The sequence below is a fragment of the Cyphellophora attinorum genome (assembly GCF_001299255.1).
Source record: "Cyphellophora attinorum strain CBS 131958 chromosome Unknown Contig35, whole genome shotgun sequence".
Lineage (NCBI taxonomy): Eukaryota > Fungi > Ascomycota > Eurotiomycetes > Chaetothyriales > Cyphellophoraceae > Cyphellophora > Cyphellophora attinorum.
Window position 1 is genome coordinate 49,387 of NW_017253263.1, and position 16,622 is coordinate 66,008.

The 16,622-nt window shown below is 53.8% G+C and overlaps 7 protein-coding genes across 7 annotated transcripts; 4 read left to right on the forward strand and 3 right to left on the reverse strand.

Moving 5' to 3' along the window:
• Nucleotides 1-728: 728 nt before the first annotated feature.
• AB675_10426 (uncharacterized protein) lies at nucleotides 729-2,336 on the reverse strand (the record flags this gene model as incomplete). Its single annotated transcript, XM_018139197.1, has 1 exon — nucleotides 729-2,336. One exon carries the CDS (start codon nucleotides 2,334-2,336, stop codon nucleotides 729-731), a length of 1,608 nt encoding a protein of 535 aa, XP_017995865.1.
• Nucleotides 2,337-2,850: 514 nt separating this feature from the next.
• Nucleotides 2,851-4,886, forward strand: AB675_10427 (High-affinity glucose transporter; the record flags this gene model as incomplete). The annotated part of the gene is made up of 5 exons (XM_018139198.1): nucleotides 2,851-2,939; nucleotides 3,127-3,366; nucleotides 3,435-3,509; nucleotides 3,565-4,289; nucleotides 4,387-4,886. 5 exons carry the CDS (start codon nucleotides 2,851-2,853, stop codon nucleotides 4,884-4,886), a joined length of 1,629 nt encoding a protein of 542 aa, XP_017995877.1.
• A 627-nt stretch (nucleotides 4,887-5,513) lies between these two features.
• AB675_10428 (uncharacterized protein) lies at nucleotides 5,514-6,575 on the reverse strand (the record flags this gene model as incomplete). The annotated part of the gene is made up of 2 exons (XM_018139199.1): nucleotides 5,514-6,389; nucleotides 6,444-6,575. The coding sequence occupies 2 exons, from the start codon at nucleotides 6,573-6,575 to the stop codon at nucleotides 5,514-5,516; spliced, it is 1,008 nt and encodes a 335-aa protein (XP_017995922.1).
• Nucleotides 6,576-9,433: 2,858 nt separating this feature from the next.
• AB675_10429 (Thioredoxin-like protein AAED1) lies at nucleotides 9,434-11,212 on the forward strand (the record flags this gene model as incomplete). The annotated part of the gene is made up of 1 exon (XM_018139200.1): nucleotides 9,434-11,212. One exon carries the CDS (start codon nucleotides 9,434-9,436, stop codon nucleotides 11,210-11,212), a length of 1,779 nt encoding a protein of 592 aa, XP_017995849.1.
• Nucleotides 11,213-12,197: 985 nt separating this feature from the next.
• Nucleotides 12,198-12,503, forward strand: AB675_10430 (uncharacterized protein; the record flags this gene model as incomplete). Its single annotated transcript, XM_018139202.1, has 1 exon — nucleotides 12,198-12,503. The coding sequence occupies one exon, from the start codon at nucleotides 12,198-12,200 to the stop codon at nucleotides 12,501-12,503; it is 306 nt and encodes a 101-aa protein (XP_017995859.1).
• A 432-nt stretch (nucleotides 12,504-12,935) lies between these two features.
• AB675_10431 (uncharacterized protein) lies at nucleotides 12,936-13,625 on the forward strand (the record flags this gene model as incomplete). Its single annotated transcript, XM_018139203.1, has 2 exons — nucleotides 12,936-13,006; nucleotides 13,091-13,625. The coding sequence occupies 2 exons, from the start codon at nucleotides 12,936-12,938 to the stop codon at nucleotides 13,623-13,625; spliced, it is 606 nt and encodes a 201-aa protein (XP_017995902.1).
• A 1,824-nt stretch (nucleotides 13,626-15,449) lies between these two features.
• Nucleotides 15,450-16,490, reverse strand: AB675_10432 (Enoyl LovC; the record flags this gene model as incomplete). Its single annotated transcript, XM_018139204.1, has 1 exon — nucleotides 15,450-16,490. One exon carries the CDS (start codon nucleotides 16,488-16,490, stop codon nucleotides 15,450-15,452), a length of 1,041 nt encoding a protein of 346 aa, XP_017995884.1.
• Between the last annotated feature and the right edge of the window lie 132 nt (nucleotides 16,491-16,622).

The following is a 16,622-nucleotide window of genomic DNA, read 5'->3' on the forward strand; positions in this document are numbered from 1 at the left end:
CGTCTTATATTTCGATCACGGTGAGGCCGTCACGTTCATACCATCCATTTGTTCCCAACTCTAGAGGACGCTGGGACCATATCAACGCAAGCAGCATCTCGATTTCCGCCCATCAGCCTTCTTTAATGGAGTCCTCGTTCATTTACCATCCTCCAGGCTTAGCCTGGAACAGCGGACTCTCCAGCGCCAGACTACGAGATTCAGTCGCCCAGTTTCGCTGTGTAAGATGTCTGAAACGTCAGCTAGCGGTAATCTTCACAACAAGGTGCTGGGACCCTTGTAATGTTGCCGCGAACCGCGATTTGGGCCTGGGATCGGAGTCGAGTCCCCGAGAAGGCTTAGGGGCCGGATTTAGAATCATGCATTTGTTCAAGCTTTCGCCTCGAAGGTCCAAGTTGGCTTCGCCATTCATTGTAGATCGCAGCCCTGCACCCAGAAGTGAAGGGGCGTGTCCCGACTTCGATCGGATGGACTGGAGTGGCTGACTGAGACTCCATCGTCGCCGTTGCTCTCGCCATCGAGGCATGAATACAAAGGATAGGCGTAAGTCTCGGCTCCAGATGTCGGCCGCAGACTGCGCTTCGTTAGGCGGGCATATTGTACACTTGTTCCGCATTCATACTGCGCACTTGTTCTCAGTGGTCGTTGATGGTCGCCGTCGAAGCATCGAGCATGACGAGGAGGATGTCAATACAGACTGATCGTGCAGTGGACACCCTGCATTCTCACTACTTGGCCCAACGCTCAATAACCTCATCCCAACCCGGCACATACAACCACCTCATATCGTCAACACCCAATCCGACCTTCTTGCTCTGTCCCTCACCTTTCTCTCGCTGCTTGACCGCGTCGTCGATTAGCGTCTTCTCCCGCTCATCCTTTGGCAGCCGACTCACATTCGTCGCGTTCGTCGCCCAGTCGTACACTTCATCGATCCGCTCCTGTCTGACTTCCTGCCAGAAGGTAAGGGCTTGCTGCATCGTCTTTCCCGATGCCTGATCTTGCTTGACCAGTGCTAGGAGGCGGGTGAGTACCCAAACGTCTTCGAGAGTTTGGTTGACACCTTGTCCCGATGATGGTGGGAGGGCGTGTGCGGCGTCACCCAATGTTAGAATGGTGCCTGCTGGCGCTGGTGTAGCTGGCTCTGCGGCATTATCGCGATTGCCATCGCGCAAGTCTGCCGCGGGAGTACTAACCCACCACCGCTGCAACCTCTCCATCCGCATGAACGGCCACAAGTACAGCGTTCCCCTGCCCTTCTCTTCATCGCAAACCGCATCGATAATCTTCCTGCCAGTCGCGCCCCACTGCTCATAACCTTCGCGATAGAACTCACAGAGAAAGTGCTTATCCTGGGAGAGGCGCTCCCACGCCTCGCGCTGACTGGTCACACTACCCAGATCAGCAGGCTTGGGCTCAGTCATGCGCGTCTGCTTCCCAGTCATGACAACACTTCCCGCAGCATCCTCTGGCAGCCAGAAAAGCGCGCCTGACGTGCCCTGGAGGGTGCATTGCCGCTCATAGGGGTGTGGATCTGGGCTGTTCGGAGAGGTGACCATTGGCCAGTCGACGTCGTCCCAGCGAATATGTGCAAGAACGCCAGTCGTGCCGGTGTATACAGGCTGGGCAGTTGGGTCGAGGTGCTTGCGGACGACGCTGTAGATCCCGTCTGCGCCGACGAGGAGGTCTGCGCTGATAATGCGTGAGTGAGACCTCTCGGGAGATGTGGGATTTCTATGAGTGACGCGGAAACGCACAGCGCCCGACACGCCAGCTTTACTCCCACCGTCGACTCGTTCGCTTTCCGGGACAACTCCCTCAAACTTTCGACCCCATCTTACCCGAATCGCAGCCTCCTCAACCATCCGCAACAACTCCTCAACAAGCACACTTCTCCATACACGATGGTTCTCGAATCCATACCCAGCTTCCTCTCCACTGATACGCACCTTCTTCACCAGGGCGTCGCCTGGGTCGGAACGGAAAGTGCGGTGCGTTGCCGTCCAGCAGCGGGATTTTATCCGTGGGAGGACGCCGAGGTTGGAAAGGACTGCAAGGCCGTTGGGCGTCAGGATTACGCCGGATGCGGTGGTGCTGGGGTCGAAGCCAGATTCCGTGGAGGGCGGAGGTGTAGTTAAGGACGAGGATGGGTTCGGGCGGAGGTCATAGATAGTGATATCTTCTGGGCGGAAGAGGTTGGCGTGCAAGAGGGCGAGGGCGAGTGAGAGGCCTGAGATGGAGGCGCCGATGATGGCTACGGTTTTCGGGAAAGTATTCGTCCCCCCAGTCCTGGCACCTGGCTGCTGTCGAAGTGGGTGGTCGGCAGCATCGCCCATCTCGGGTTACCGGATAGTGTTAATCAGCGCAGCAAGCCTAAGACTGAATGGAAAGGCTGCCTGCGTGAAAGTGATGGATGAAGGACTGACGGAGCGTGCAAGGTGTTCCGGAATTATGTAATCTCACCCGTTCAAGTTGTATGGTGTTGGTCATATCGCGATGGGTCGTGTGAATATGCGTGAGTCTGAGTTGTATGATAGCATTTGACTTTCAAGTTGGATCACAGTCCAAATGGCCTCCGAAATCGGCAGAGCAAGCAGCTCGAGACCTCGTGCTGCCTGCTCCAGAGAGACATCATTCTACCACTCTTCGCAGCCCAAGCGAATGTCAGTTTGGAGGTCACTTCGAACGCTTCGAAGCACTCCTGCACGCACAACACTGGGGTCACGGTGACGTAGGGTCTTGGCAGAGCTTCTCCCCGGATTCGCTTGAAAGCTTGCACACGGATCTTCTCATCCCCAGGATCACCTCTCTCCGTTTACCCCGCGAAGACGTCTGTCCTGTACCCCAATCATGCCTGCAAATGCATCTGCATGTTTGCCGAAAGACGAAGCAGACCCCTTCGCAATGGGCGTCAAGACCTCGGTTTCGTTCGGTAACCGGTAGGTTGGATCAGGAGGTAGGCATCGACGCTATAACATGTCTTTACCTGCAAGACGATGGACCAGCGTCTCCATCTACCAAGGCTCTCGTACCTGCTTATTGACCAGAGACACCAAGAGTGTGCCAGCGCAGTCGATATACTGACAATCCATTGTCAAAGCCATCCGATATGGCACGCTATAACAGGTTCAACATCTATTCTATTTGCATTCTTTCGTTCGGAGCCTTCTTTTATGGCTACGATTCTGGCCTCACTACATCGATCATTGGGTATCCACAGTTCATCGCGTACTTCAACTTCAACTCGAACACCTTGGGAGCTCTTGGTAGCTGTTACTACGCAGGCAGCTTCTTTGGTTCTGGCATGAACTTCTGGCTGCCAGATAAGTATGGCCGAAAGCTGACTATATATATTGCCTGTGCGGTGTATGTTCACTATCTCGCTCCTGTGGCTAGCAGTCTTCCCTAGCGATGGTTCTAACATCTGCGAATAGAGCCCTCATCGGCGCTGTATTGCAGACAGCCGCACAGAATATCGAGATGCTCTTTATCGGCCGCGTTATTGGAGGGTAAGTGTTCTGCACGTTGCATACAGACCGCAGCTCATCTGACCAATCCACTCAGCATCGCATCTGGTCTCGTTTTTGGCGTCTGCCCGATGTTCATGTCCGAGATCAGTCCTCCAGAAGTGCGGGGACGTGTCGGCGGCTTGTACAACCTCAACATCAATCTCGGCTACGCACTTACTGAATGGATGGGACTCGGCTTCAGCTACATCTCCAGCGATGTTGCCTGGCGCCTGTTCCTCGGACTTCAGTGTCTTCCTCCAGTCCTCATGGCCGTTACCACACCCTACCTACCCGAGTCGCCACGGTTCCTGATCATGAGGGGCCGCTATGAAGAGGCTCTAGATGTGATCAAGAGACTGCACCACGTCGATAAACCACACAACAGCTCTGATAGCAGTGGCAACGATGAAGACGAGGACGACTTCTATATCCGTGAATTCAACCAGATCAAAGCCCAGCACGAACTCGAAGTCACGGAACGAGTCGGCTTGTCCACTATCCTGCGCCGCCCTTCCTACCGCAAGCGCATGTTCATCGTCGTCTTCCAATTCGCGTTCGCCATGTTCACCGGCATCATCCCGCTGCAGAACTACCAGTTCATTCTGTACACATACCTGGGCGTGACTCAGAAGCTGGCACTGGTCATGGTCGGCGTATGGGGCACACTGGGCACGATCTTTTGTATCTTTGGTGCGCTGAGTTTCGATAAGTTGGGCCGGCGGAAGAGTCTGCTGGGAAGCTTGTGGGTGCAGTTCCTGGCGAGTATTGCCATGGTCATATGTGAGTGTTCCCCCATACTAGCCGTCTCACCCTGTTCTGGCCACGATGTCGACCTCCGCAGCGACATCAGAAAAACTAACACGCTGCAAATTCCCAGTCTGGGCCCGCTTCCAAGCCTCAAACAACACCAATCTCCTCCTCGGCCGATTCACCGTCGGATTCATGTTCGTGTACCTAGTGGGCTACGCCTTCATCATGAACGCTTTCGGCTACACCTACCCCTCAGAAATTATGCCCACCCCGATCCGCGCCGCAGGCAACGCCGTCGCCTTCTGCACCTTCAACGCCATCACCATCATGCTGGTGCAGGTCACGCCCATCGCGATCGAGGAGATTGCTTGGCGGTACTTTTTGATCTTTATCATTTGTGATGCGGTGTTTATTGTGGTCGTGTATTTGGTGTATCCGGAGACGGTGGGCAAGACGTTGGAGGAGATTGCAGCACTGTTTGGGGATGAGGTTGCTGTGGGAATTCAGGAGGCGAGGAGGGTCCTCGGTGGTGTTGGTGAGGAGAAAGCTGCGGGGTCTGGTCAGGATCGAGATAAGGGTGTAGTCGAAATGGCGGATGAGAAGGCCACGCATGCGCATAGAGAGTGAACCACATGGGAGCATTCGATTGCTCGGCGGTAGGGCGTTGGGTGACGACAGGGGCGTCGAGGCGTGGGTCACAGGCTGTATTAGCCCAGTCATCACTTGAATATAAATGCGGATATACATGTTCCAAGATCGCCAGGTACCGTCTCGTAAGTCTGCAAATGGTTCTGCCGCGGAAATACATCTTCCACACACTACTTCACCGTCACAAGCCTGAAGAGGGCTCAGCTCAGCAATGAATCCCATCCCTTGGCCTTTCCGCGATTGAGTACCTTAGCCCAAGGATGACAAACCCCGGAACTGGCCTTTCAGCTATGTGTGCAGCATAAAAGTTGCCGAATCACCTAGTACAGTATCCCAAAATGGATATGTAGGTATGAGTGTTATGTAGGTATGAGCGTCACCTCTCAGTGTGCCATCAACGCCTTGCAAACCTCAGAAATCATAAAAGCCGTTAAACGCACATTGGCGTATGTTTGATAGTGCTGAGACCTTCTCATAGAGCTTGATGTACATCATGTAACGTCGTTGCGTTGCTGCGACCTTGTTGTATGTCTGTTGCCATGCATGCTGACTAGTGTCATGTGGTAGTGAGATGCCCGACCTCCTTCAAGGACTGGTCCTGGCGCGCTAGACGTTCCGGGAAGCACTCGTAGTGTGGCGACTCGACGCGGCAGCGATCAACGACTGACTATTTAGATAGCTCTGCATGTTGTGGTGGGGCGCTGACGGCCATGGCGGGTACATTGTCGGCATGGTGGTGTCTATGCCGGAAAACATGGTTTCGTCGAACGAACCTGATGTGGCAGAGAAGGGTAGTGCACATCCGTCGCCGAAGTCCATCTGGCTGTTATACATGGGAAGGCCGCCCATGGCCATGCTGCGGTCTCTGTCCAGATTGTCCATTGTGCTTTGATGCTGCGCCTCAGCCACAGCAATGTCGAACATACCGGACGGCTTGATGTCAAAGTCTCCGTCGCCTTTGTCGTCCATATTCATAGACGTGTTGGCAGAGGCTGTGTTCTTGTCACCGATCTCGTCATCTAGGAAATCGGTGTTTGATCCTGACGACGTATTGCTTTCGGACGCGAGGGAGGCCTGGGATGTTGGTGAAAGTAGATCCGAATCATCCTCGGACTTAGCAGGTCGGGGACGACCCTTGCGATGACCACAAAGGCCTTGCAGCGCAAACGAGATCACGTCGGTGTTATCAAAAGCCATTTTTGGTATCAGATTCTTTGCCTGAAGCGTATCGAAGTGCTTTCGAAGGCAAACTGCGACGTCATCCGGCCGGGGTGGACCCCTTATCTTTCGAATGAGCTGTTGTAGGTCATCCTCGGAGGTATGCTTTATTGTCTGGAGGAGGGCCGTGATCATGAACTGCTGTCGATCTTGCACGTTGGAAGAGGTGTACGCCACCTTCCTCCTTGTGTCGAGCTTGGGGTTGAAGCAACAGTACGTTTCTGCCTTGACGCATACATCGCATGGACTTGGAGAGCCCGTACACTATGAAATGTCTGTCAGCTATGGTTTGATGCAGCACTGGCTGGCGAGAAATACCTTCGTCTTCCGTCGTTTGCATGCTTCACACGCATTCGAGGTTCGACTCTTGGTCTTGGTCTGTTGCTTGGTGTGGCGCGATGGTATAGCCTTCTCGATGCGCACCGACGGTGCCTTTGTGACAAGTGCCATGTTGTCGACACTCCGTTCAAGAAAATATGAAACGGGAAGGCCTAGATGTCCAAATGACGCGTTTAACTGAGGTCTTTAATATAAGTGGGCGTACCGGGCTGCAAATTCCGCCATGATATCACTTTGTGCAAGGGAATTCGAGTATCTGCAAGGAATCATAGAATTGTCATCAGTTCTTGGCATACTCGCTTGCAGGAGATGACCACATGGCAATCAAATACGGCTGAAGTGGCCATTCGTAGGGCCTGGATGTTGAAATTCTTTAAGTTCATGCTCCGCAATGGTATCAAGCAGGGTTCATGTGGGACTGGAGATCCCATAGACGAGTTCGTGTTCGCACAGGGGTCCGCATGCCGCCCTCAGGGCTACGTACCAGACATCTAGATATGAAGCAGACGTTCCGCTTGCTTCGTTGGGTCGTGAGGACGAGGGTTTCTCGCATGCTTTCGTATCCCCGAGCACCATCCTACATGGCTGGACGATGACAGACACGCACCAGCATTCACTGACACCGGTTGCCATGTTGACGGCTTATCCATCCGTAATGCTGGGCTATCCAACGCAGAATTAGGCGTTTTACCACTGACTTTTTTGTCGGACCGGAGAGCCTTTGCGAAGGCGGTACCTATGCGCAGCTCCCGCTTCCTCATCGGATGGGAAGCTTCAACCAAAGGGAACTGAGCTCTGTGCACCCTGGCGATCCTCACCATCGGAATTGATTCTCCTGGTTCTCCAAGCTCGATAGCCAGAGTCGAGTCACAGAAAAACGGTATTTGGGCATGGTTGCGCACGATCGCTGATCCTTTGGGTAGACCTTGACTTGGAATCGCATCTCCGATTGGCTGTTGCCCTCAGCAGCCAATGAAAGTCATGGGAGTCCAGTTCCGAGCCCTGTACTCTGTACGCTTCGTACAGCAAGATCGGGGTTGTTCACACCTGGGCAGCGTCGCAGTCAGACGATTGCCAAGTTGCCGACAGATAAGGACTTTTGTGCAAAAACTTGATTCACATGGACGTGCAAGTGGCTGTGTAGTATGCTTGGCCGCTCGTCAGCTCTGCGAGAGTCTTGGTGCACAGATCGGTAGACGTGCTCGTCCATCGATGGTGAGTTCTCACGCCCGGTAGTTGCTTGACACGCAACTACCGCGGAAAACATATTCAAATCGTAAGATGTCCTTTTGTTAATTCGACATTTGTGCCTCGGATGGTTCATAAGCAACCACCACAAGGTGGCGCAAGCCTGGACTGCAGTTCCGTGACCCACCATTTACACAAAGGTGAAGGCATTTGTGCGCTGTAGTAGGAGGTGTTGGGATGAGGCAAGTGCACTGTATACGGTCAATGGGCGGAAACAGCGAACTCAGGTAAGTGAAAATCGATCAGCTGCGGCGCCGCGCCCACATTCCTTCGAGTTTCAGCCATTGCATGCTGCCCAGGGCGTAGGCGATGGGATCGATTGTTCGTCGTGCGAATGTCGTGACGGCAGCGCATGGTCGGGGCAGAACCCACTGCAGATGCGGACTTCAAGCCGCAGAAGTGAATACATCGCGAGCAGGAAAGTTACTGGTGGTGCCTGCCAGCTTTGTTCATGAACAATCCATGGCAGGCACCAACCGATCTCGAAGCACAGTATGGTCAACCGGCTTAACCAATCTCCAATATAGACATGCATGTGCCTCCCACTACTACAGCCACGTCCCGGGAGAAAGCGGACTTTTACTTGTTGAGATGACATTTTCAAATAGAGCGCAAGTCGCTTGCCGCTCACAGTGAGCTCGATACCTAGCATACGACCATAGCGACGAAATTGCATGCAATCGGAGTGTGCAAAGGACCTGCGAATTCAACTGTGAGTAAGCACCTCACCGCACGAATCGCAACCAGGAATGTCTTGTGCGACATGCCCAGTGATATCCTCTGTTGTGAGAAGAGGCAGCACCCGCTTGGCATATGTGCTTTAACACCAGTGCTGCGGATTTGCGAGGGCGTGATGTGGACTTCGTGCTTCGCACGAGGATGAAACGGCTTGATCGACGCTGAAACAGATCGATAGGATGGAGCCGATGCTGCATTTGTAAAGCTGGTGTCTTTTTTTACATTTCCCGTCATCGAAATGGAGGCGGCTCACGTGGACGATATGTAGGTAAATCCGATATCGTGAAAGCTGGTCTTCAACACTGCGATCAAGAAGAGAATCGAAATGGCATCCAATGTCTTAAGAACGAAGAGCTCGCAAGGTGAATGAGGGACCCTGAACTTTGCAGGCGAAAGCTTAGCAACTGTACATTCCAGCTTGTCCAGTCGCTTAATTTCTTCCTTCTCTTCAGAGCTTGGGGGGCTCCATCTGCAGCCCGGAATGGGCACGTTCCGACCGACCCAAGCACTTTATAGGCATAGCATCGCCTGCTTCTGGCGAAGCTTCGCCCAAATTGGCGTTCCTTGGTGTTGGTGTTTCATTAGCGTTTTGCATAACGCGACAGCTTGACACACGACTGGTCCTGATTTCCACGAGAAAATGGGGCTTGCTGTGCTTCAGGGCGACGCCCACGACGGCTGGCGTTCCGGCTTTCGCGGGGCTTTGGCTCAGAGTTTGATGGCGGTGGAGATCGCGGCAGCGACACTCTACACGATGATGTTGTCGCAGGTTAATCTTCTCGACCTCAGCAACACTCACGGGACACATTCATTCTCTCACACAGGTCGGACCTGACGATAGCACACGATCTGGGCAACAGCGCATCATTGGGACCACGAATCCGGATCCAGAGCCCGACTTCCACCTCAGACGCGATATGAGTGTTTATTGAATTATTACATCGCCGCGCAAGCGCCGATATCCTTCTTTCAATCTTGACACAATGCGGCCCTCTACGAACCAGAATCTGCTATTGCCTCTTCCCGGCACACCCACAGCCTTGCCCGAATTCGGCCGTCCCAGTTCAGATGAGGTACATATATTTCAACCCGACGAGCCACCGTCGCAAAATTCCCTACGTCGCCTCGCCAATTATCCGCTCTATGACTCCTCTGGCGCCTCACTCCCACTCTCGTCACTGTTCTCGCCGACATGTCTTCGCAAGACCCGAATGCTCCTCATCTTCATCCGGAACTTCTTTTGCGGCAATTGCCAGCAGTACCTCGTCAAGCTGAACGAGGTCATGCCGCCGTCCAGCCTACCCGCTGACACTGCCCTTGCCATCATCGGCTGTGGCGCGCCAACATTGCTCCCATCCTACCTCGAGTTGACACATTGTCCCTACCCAATCTACACCGACCCATCGGCGCAATTGTATCCCAAACTCAATATGCAGCGCACCCTCAAAATGGGCGACTATGCACCGGACTACATCCACACAGGCATATTTGTTAGCAGTCTGCAATCGATTGTGCAGGGCCTGAAGCGGCTACCGAAAGGTGACGTCCGAAAGGCGGGAAATATGGACCAGAACGGTGGGGAGTTTCTATTCGTGCGGCGCGAGGGCAGTGTTGGCTGGGGAGGAGATTGCTGGGCGGATGACTGGCGCGTCACCTGGTGTCATCGAATGCGGAACACCCGAGACCACACGGAAGCGGCGCGCTTACGAATAGTGCTGGGCATCGACAAAGACCCGTCACAGAAATGGCCACTAGCAGCAGGCATGACCGAGAGGGATCGATACAGGACTGTGGGCAAGCCATGGGCAAACGGGTCGAAGACTACGACGAAAATCACATCTCCGGCAATGGGAAAGGAGAACGAGAAGCCGCTCAAACACAAGCGGAGCACGACTCTATCCTCCCTCAGAACGCTCACAAGCAACGGAAACAGCAACGGAACGAAGAGACATCGCGTGCTGCAGTCGATTAGCAACACAATATCCCGTCCAGGTACATCACGAACCCACAAGAAGTCCGCCAGTGCCAGCCCCAATCCTCAGCAGATGTCCTCGCCATTCGTCTCAGAGCAAGATGGTTTCGACCCATCAGCACCGGCGCCCCGGACAGTCGCTATGGCGGCATGGGATCGGCCCGAAGAGCTGAAGTCGGGTTATTCTGACCGGGAAGTATTACAAAAGTCAGAAAGCCATGGACGCCCTGTGCAGCAGCCGGAGAAGAAGGATAAGAAGATATCCAAGTCGAAAGCAAAGGACGAATCAGAGGACAAATCACAGTCACAGACTACGCGAATACTCTCGGCAACATCCAGGGAGCAGCCCACTACCCGCAAGCGCGCCACTTCTCGATCAAAAGCTGCAGCACAAGTCCTAAACTTACGCCTTGCACCAATTACAAAGGGGAACATTGCCAAATTCAACAAATCGACCGACAACGTAGCTCTTGGAACTGGTGACTCGGAAAGCCACGTAGCCATCTTCTCGGTCGTCACTCCGGCGCAGACAACTGGAAGGCCTAGTGTTTCGGCAGCAAGGCTTGACAGAGACGTGTACTATACGTATGGGGAGCCGGGGACCGCAAATGGGCAGAGCAGTGTACGGAGTAGCTTGGATGGGCAATTAGGATCGCCGTTGCCCTTGCCTGTTGGAGGACCTGTTGGCGGGTCTGTGCCCATCGGTGTAGGTGGAATCTTTGAGCGCATGGGTACCACAGGACGTGCAAAAGATAGAGTCCAAGGACTGGGAATGGCTGTCCGGGCTTGATACTATGAGACATGACAAACGCAGATAGGCAACAATCTAAGAGAGAATGTGTGTTAAGAGCATATCAAAATGCGACTGCATACCTACAGTACGTACTTAGCCAGGACCTTTGTCACCCAAAGTCCCCTGGACGCCTTGCCGAGCCGTCCCTCACCGGCTCCGCCCGGCGGCAACTGGAGCGCAACACGCTCTTTCCCCCGCCGATTTGGCCATTGCGTGTTTCTCTTTCTTCTCTCGACCTGCCTTCAATTGATCACAGTGTCAGCCAATTTATCGCTCAAGCTGGCTGTGTATGTGAGGCTGCATGCTACGTTGCAAGGAGCAGTCGTTTAAGATGGCCGAATTTCTATCAGCGCTCTTTTTCATGCGGTCCTCCGCTGCTCCTGCGTTGTGCTTCGGGTCTGTCAATGTCTACCCAATTCGATCAGCTGCATCCCAACCCAGGTAAGCTATCCCATCCGTGTCGCGCCTCATCGTCTCGCCTGCGCATGGTAGCCGCGAGGAAGACGAAGACGAGCTATGAATCATCTGCATTGCGCAGCAGATGCTTGTTCTGCTATTTCCATCACTAGTTTGGGGGCCGATGTCCAGCCTTACACAGCAGGCTGCGTTGAATGTTCACTTAACGAACCGAACTTCTTGTACATTTAAGCAAGTCTCGCTTTCCGAACACATGACTAGCATCATGTACTATCAACAAATACTTCGCAGTAGCTTGTGTCGCAACCACTTGAGCTGTCGCAAGTACTGAAATGAAACATTTATACCGAGCCATCACCAGCGGCATCATCTGCCTATCTCTCATTGCAATCTTCATCTGGTCTTGCCTTCAGTACGGTCAATTCGACCACTCAGGAGCAGCGCGATGTCGAGGACGAAAAAGCTTTCCGGAGAACGATCCACGTAAGCCAGCAGACCCAGAGCACGGCTTCTATGGCGACAAAGACCTGTACGGCATGGGAACACGTGTTGGCATCTACTCACAATGGCTTGCGTCGCTGATTGCAACTACATTCCTGGACTTCGAGCAAACACGACTCACGGCAGCTTCATCGGTTTCGAGATCGCCACGTTGGGTGCATTCTTTTTTCTCATCTTCAACCATGATTGCGTCTTCACCATGGAATGCCTTGTCATCCTTTACTTCCTCTTCGGAGGCATAGCTGCTGTTCTTGGTCCTGATCTGGTCGCAGGACTTATCGGCCGTCGAATTGCAAAGAAACTAGGAGCACAAGACTTCGTCGTCATCCTTCTTGTGTGCATCGTGTCTGCGGTAGCTCTCTGGTTCTAGATCCGATTCGCAAGTGTGGGCGACGATGTTGACTTCTCGCGAACCCCAGGAGGCACGTCCCTATTCATCTTCATACACGCTCGCGATGAACAAATATCAGGTGCGGGCATTTTCCTGGCTTCCTTCTGTGTCCTACTAGTCGTCTGGACCTTCGAGAAGGCGGTGGGTCTGGCGATCACGAAGATGTTGGAATTGAGAGTCGAGCCTCCCAGTCTCTGGATTGCGGTCTGTTGCATCGTGGTGGCATCTGCACTTCGACGGCTAGCTCTCTCCGCTGATAATCGCTTCTGGCCGAAGAGAGTTGTTGACTGGGCAATTTTGTGTCTTCCGTGGAAGGACAATTGGTCGCAGTCAGCGTGGCGCAAATGTTTGCAAGACCAAGCTGAGGGTTTGTGTCCTGAATGGAAGACTGGACCCAATCGCCTATGCGAAATGGGTACACCGAAGAGCATCGAAGAGAAGATGCTTCAAGACCAGTATGGATACGGTATAGCCGTCAAGTTGTAAGTGTGATATCGGCCCCCAGCAGTACCTTTCAAACCTTGCCCGCACGAGCCTTCCAGAGAGCCTGCTGACAATAGTGGCAGAATATCAATCTCAGTCTGCCTGATCGCGTTCATCCTTGCGGTGACTGGCATCGAGTTAACACTAGCCTGGAACCATGTATGGGACGTCTACACGATTCTCACCGCGGGTCAGATCGTACCCCTTACTGCTGGTGTCGCCGTGCTCTTCACTGCATTGTGGGATTTCTACCACGGCCCACTGCAACATGGCGGCAATTATAGGCGTAAGATGCGCAAACTTCGAAAAGCTAGACTGTCTGGCAACTGCGTTGCTCCTGCCGAAACTGCAATAAAGCAGAACGGCTGGGTGAGGATCAAAAGCGCCGTCATGACACCCAGTCGGCCGTTCAAAGATTACGACGGCGAGCGGCGGCAAATGCAAGAAAAGACAGTGCTGCAAAAGGTTGTCGCACAATGGAGAATGCTCGCTGCTACCAAAAGGAATGGAAGCCAGGGTGAATCTATATCCTTGCTTCTTAATGCTCGCGAGAGTGTCCATGGCGAAGGAGCACTGCCTTTGGCGGAGGAACGAGGGTCGAGCTCGGAGAGAATGTAACCTCAGAGACCCCCGCAGCTGCAGCAGGCTCCAATGAGCCAGATGCGACGCCTTCGCAGTGGAAGGACTGTGCCTGTGATACCAGATCATGCTGCCAGGGTAGCCAACCCTGAAGCATCAGTTGACGACACACAGCTGCATCTGATCAGACGGATACTCACGTTCTAATGGGGCACGGAATTTGAGAATATAAATTGATCCAGCCAGAGTTGACAGCCAACAGTCCTTCAACGGGCCTCAACCAACAGCGCAATCGTCTGTCGGCACAGTGACAACGGCAGCAGCAGTAACGTCGGTAGCTGACGCCACGGCGCCGCTCTCGGATCACCGAGTTGGAATTCCAGGGTTTGGGCGTTCCCTCCAGGTCGATCACCTCCCATTCTCGAGCCACAGATGCTGCTCAACATAAGTCTCCGAGTCAGGGAGGGCGCTGTAGGGAAAGCGCCCAGTACATTTGATTACAGCCTGGCTACGTTTTCACGCTCGAGACGCCTCACATCCGGGTCTTCAAGCCTTCTAAAGTAACCTCTAAAGAGACTTACGGCAGGATTCCTGCCCCATGCGCTAAAGAAACACAATATCTCTAGTGGTCGGCTGTGAGAATCGAGCCTGGGTACGTAATAAACTCGTAGAGAGTTCTGAGATACTACCTAGGTCATGGTGTTCTGAAGACAGCGAGATCGACAGAACCATGCCGCCGGTTCCGAGTCCCGCTAAGGCACCATTAACTTAATCTTCTAGCGAGATCGGACGCCGCCTTGGAAAACGCAACAACGCGGTGCATAGAAAGTATTGTGAAGCTATGGCAAGCTAGAGGAGTCACAGACTTACAGTAACCACTGATGACATGGACCCTGTGAGCCCAAACTATATGTCTCGAAGAGCAAGCTTAGCTTGACCATTTACATATGCCGCCTCCTCAATGCTGCTATTCTAACGGTGAGCGCTGCAGCATCTGCATGCCCCTCTTATCCCTCTACGACGTGGGAAAGCCAGCCAGTAACAGGCATTATTCAGCATGTCAGATGAGGCGAACTCGATCGCCAACAGCATCATCTCGTCCGTGGACTCGTCCATCGCGAGCGAACTCGCCAGCGTCACTAACTCTGAATCTGTGCTGACTAGCAGCATCTATAAGTCTCTGGAATCTGTGCTCTCTGCTGATACCGCGAGCTTCACATCCGTTTCTCTCAATGACATCGCCACTGTCGACGGGGATGGACGGCTCACGACGATAGTCTCGACCGGCGCGGTGTCAATCACGGACGGCACTCAGCATACCTCGGTACTCTCCTCAGAGTCTGCTTCACGAGCTGCCGCGAGCGCAGTAGGTACGACAGCTTCTTCGACTTCATCGCAGTCCGAATCAGACCGTGGCTTAAGTCCTGGTGCTATAGCTGGAATTGTCATTGGTACCTTGCTGGTCGTGTCCCTTTGCGCGGGCGCACTCTACTGGTGGGTCCGGCGGAAAAGGCGATCAATTAGGCATGATCGAGCGACCATGCATGAACGAGGCCAAGAACTTGCCGGGGAGCAGATACATGAGAAGGCGGTGCGGCAGGTCCACACTTCAGAGCTCCAAGGTAGTGCCCCGGGCTCGAATAAGTTCACAGATGGTCCAGCCAGACCAAGCGAACTCGAGGGTTCGCAAGTCACTGCTATTAACTGACCACCATGAGACATGACTCTGAACGTACGTACCTGAGAGGAATGGGGACCACTCTCAGTGGATGGAGATTAGAGGCTTCTGGAGAGCAGTCAAGGCACAGATCTCGCAAGCCGTGACTCCTCAAAAGCCAACATAAAGCAGATGGATACATGAGTCTAGCTAACATGGACATTCGCCTTTAGCACCTTCCGACCATCACGATAATCGTCCAGCGCCTTGTTGACTGCCTCGGAATCCAGCCCATCAATGACTCTGGAAGCTAATGGCCTGATCTTCCGCGCGACAAGATACTCAGGCAGAGCCTTCCAAAACGGCTTGCAGAGATCAGGGTACTCGAACGACGACCCGAAGATGTCGACAAGCTCATACTTTGCCCCTTCTCGAACCAGCTCAGTCTGTATCGTGCCAGTCCGCCGCAGCCGAGCAAGCTTGCCGCCGCTCGTCAAAGAAAGAGCATTGATTCCAATATGCTGCTGCTCGGGTGCGTTGACGCAGTCGAGCACAAACCTCAAATCGTCCCCGACGGCCGCCTGGATCCGAGCCCGTACCTCCTCCGCTTCGCCAAAGCGACTGAGCACCTTCGTTGCCCCAAAGCCCTTGAGCTCTGCCTCATCACCACCCAGCACAACGATGCGCCCGATCCCGGCCAGCTTCGTAAACTGCGTCGCGAATTTCCCGCAAGCACTGGCCCCACCAATCACCAGAATCGTGTCCCGATTATAGTCACCCTCAGCCGCCCAGGGCGCCACGAATCCAAGCTTGCTGGGCTCGAACAGCGCAACAACCGGTGCAAGGGTATTTGTCGGCAAGGTCGCCGCCTCGTCATTACTTACGCTATCCGGGATATGGCTCGCATGCTCGGCATCCAACACCGCGTACTCCTGCAGTCCGCTTTGAGGAGACTCTTTGACCCAGTTTGCCTGACCTACAATGCGGTCGCCGAGTTTGAAGTCGGACACGGAAGAGCCAGCTTCGACGACGACGCCCACGACGTCGTTGGAGAGAACCGCGGGCAGGAGATTCTGCACGAATAGGCCTAGGTCGCGCGACTTTTGGTCGTGAGGGTTCAGGCCGGCGACGTGGACTTTGACTAGGACTTGGTCCTGGTCTGGGGAGGGGACTGGCCGGTTCGTCTCGAGGCGTAGAGGTGTGCCGATTTCGTGTAGGACGAGGGCTTTTTGGTTGCTGGGAGGCATGGTGGTGGTTGTGTCTGGCTTGGGCTTCCGTGGTTGACGCCGTAGTGCTTAGCATTAATATACAATTATTGAGCGTCTCGAAAAGGCAACCCTTAACGCTGGTGGTGGGACACGTACATAGGTGGGTAAGTA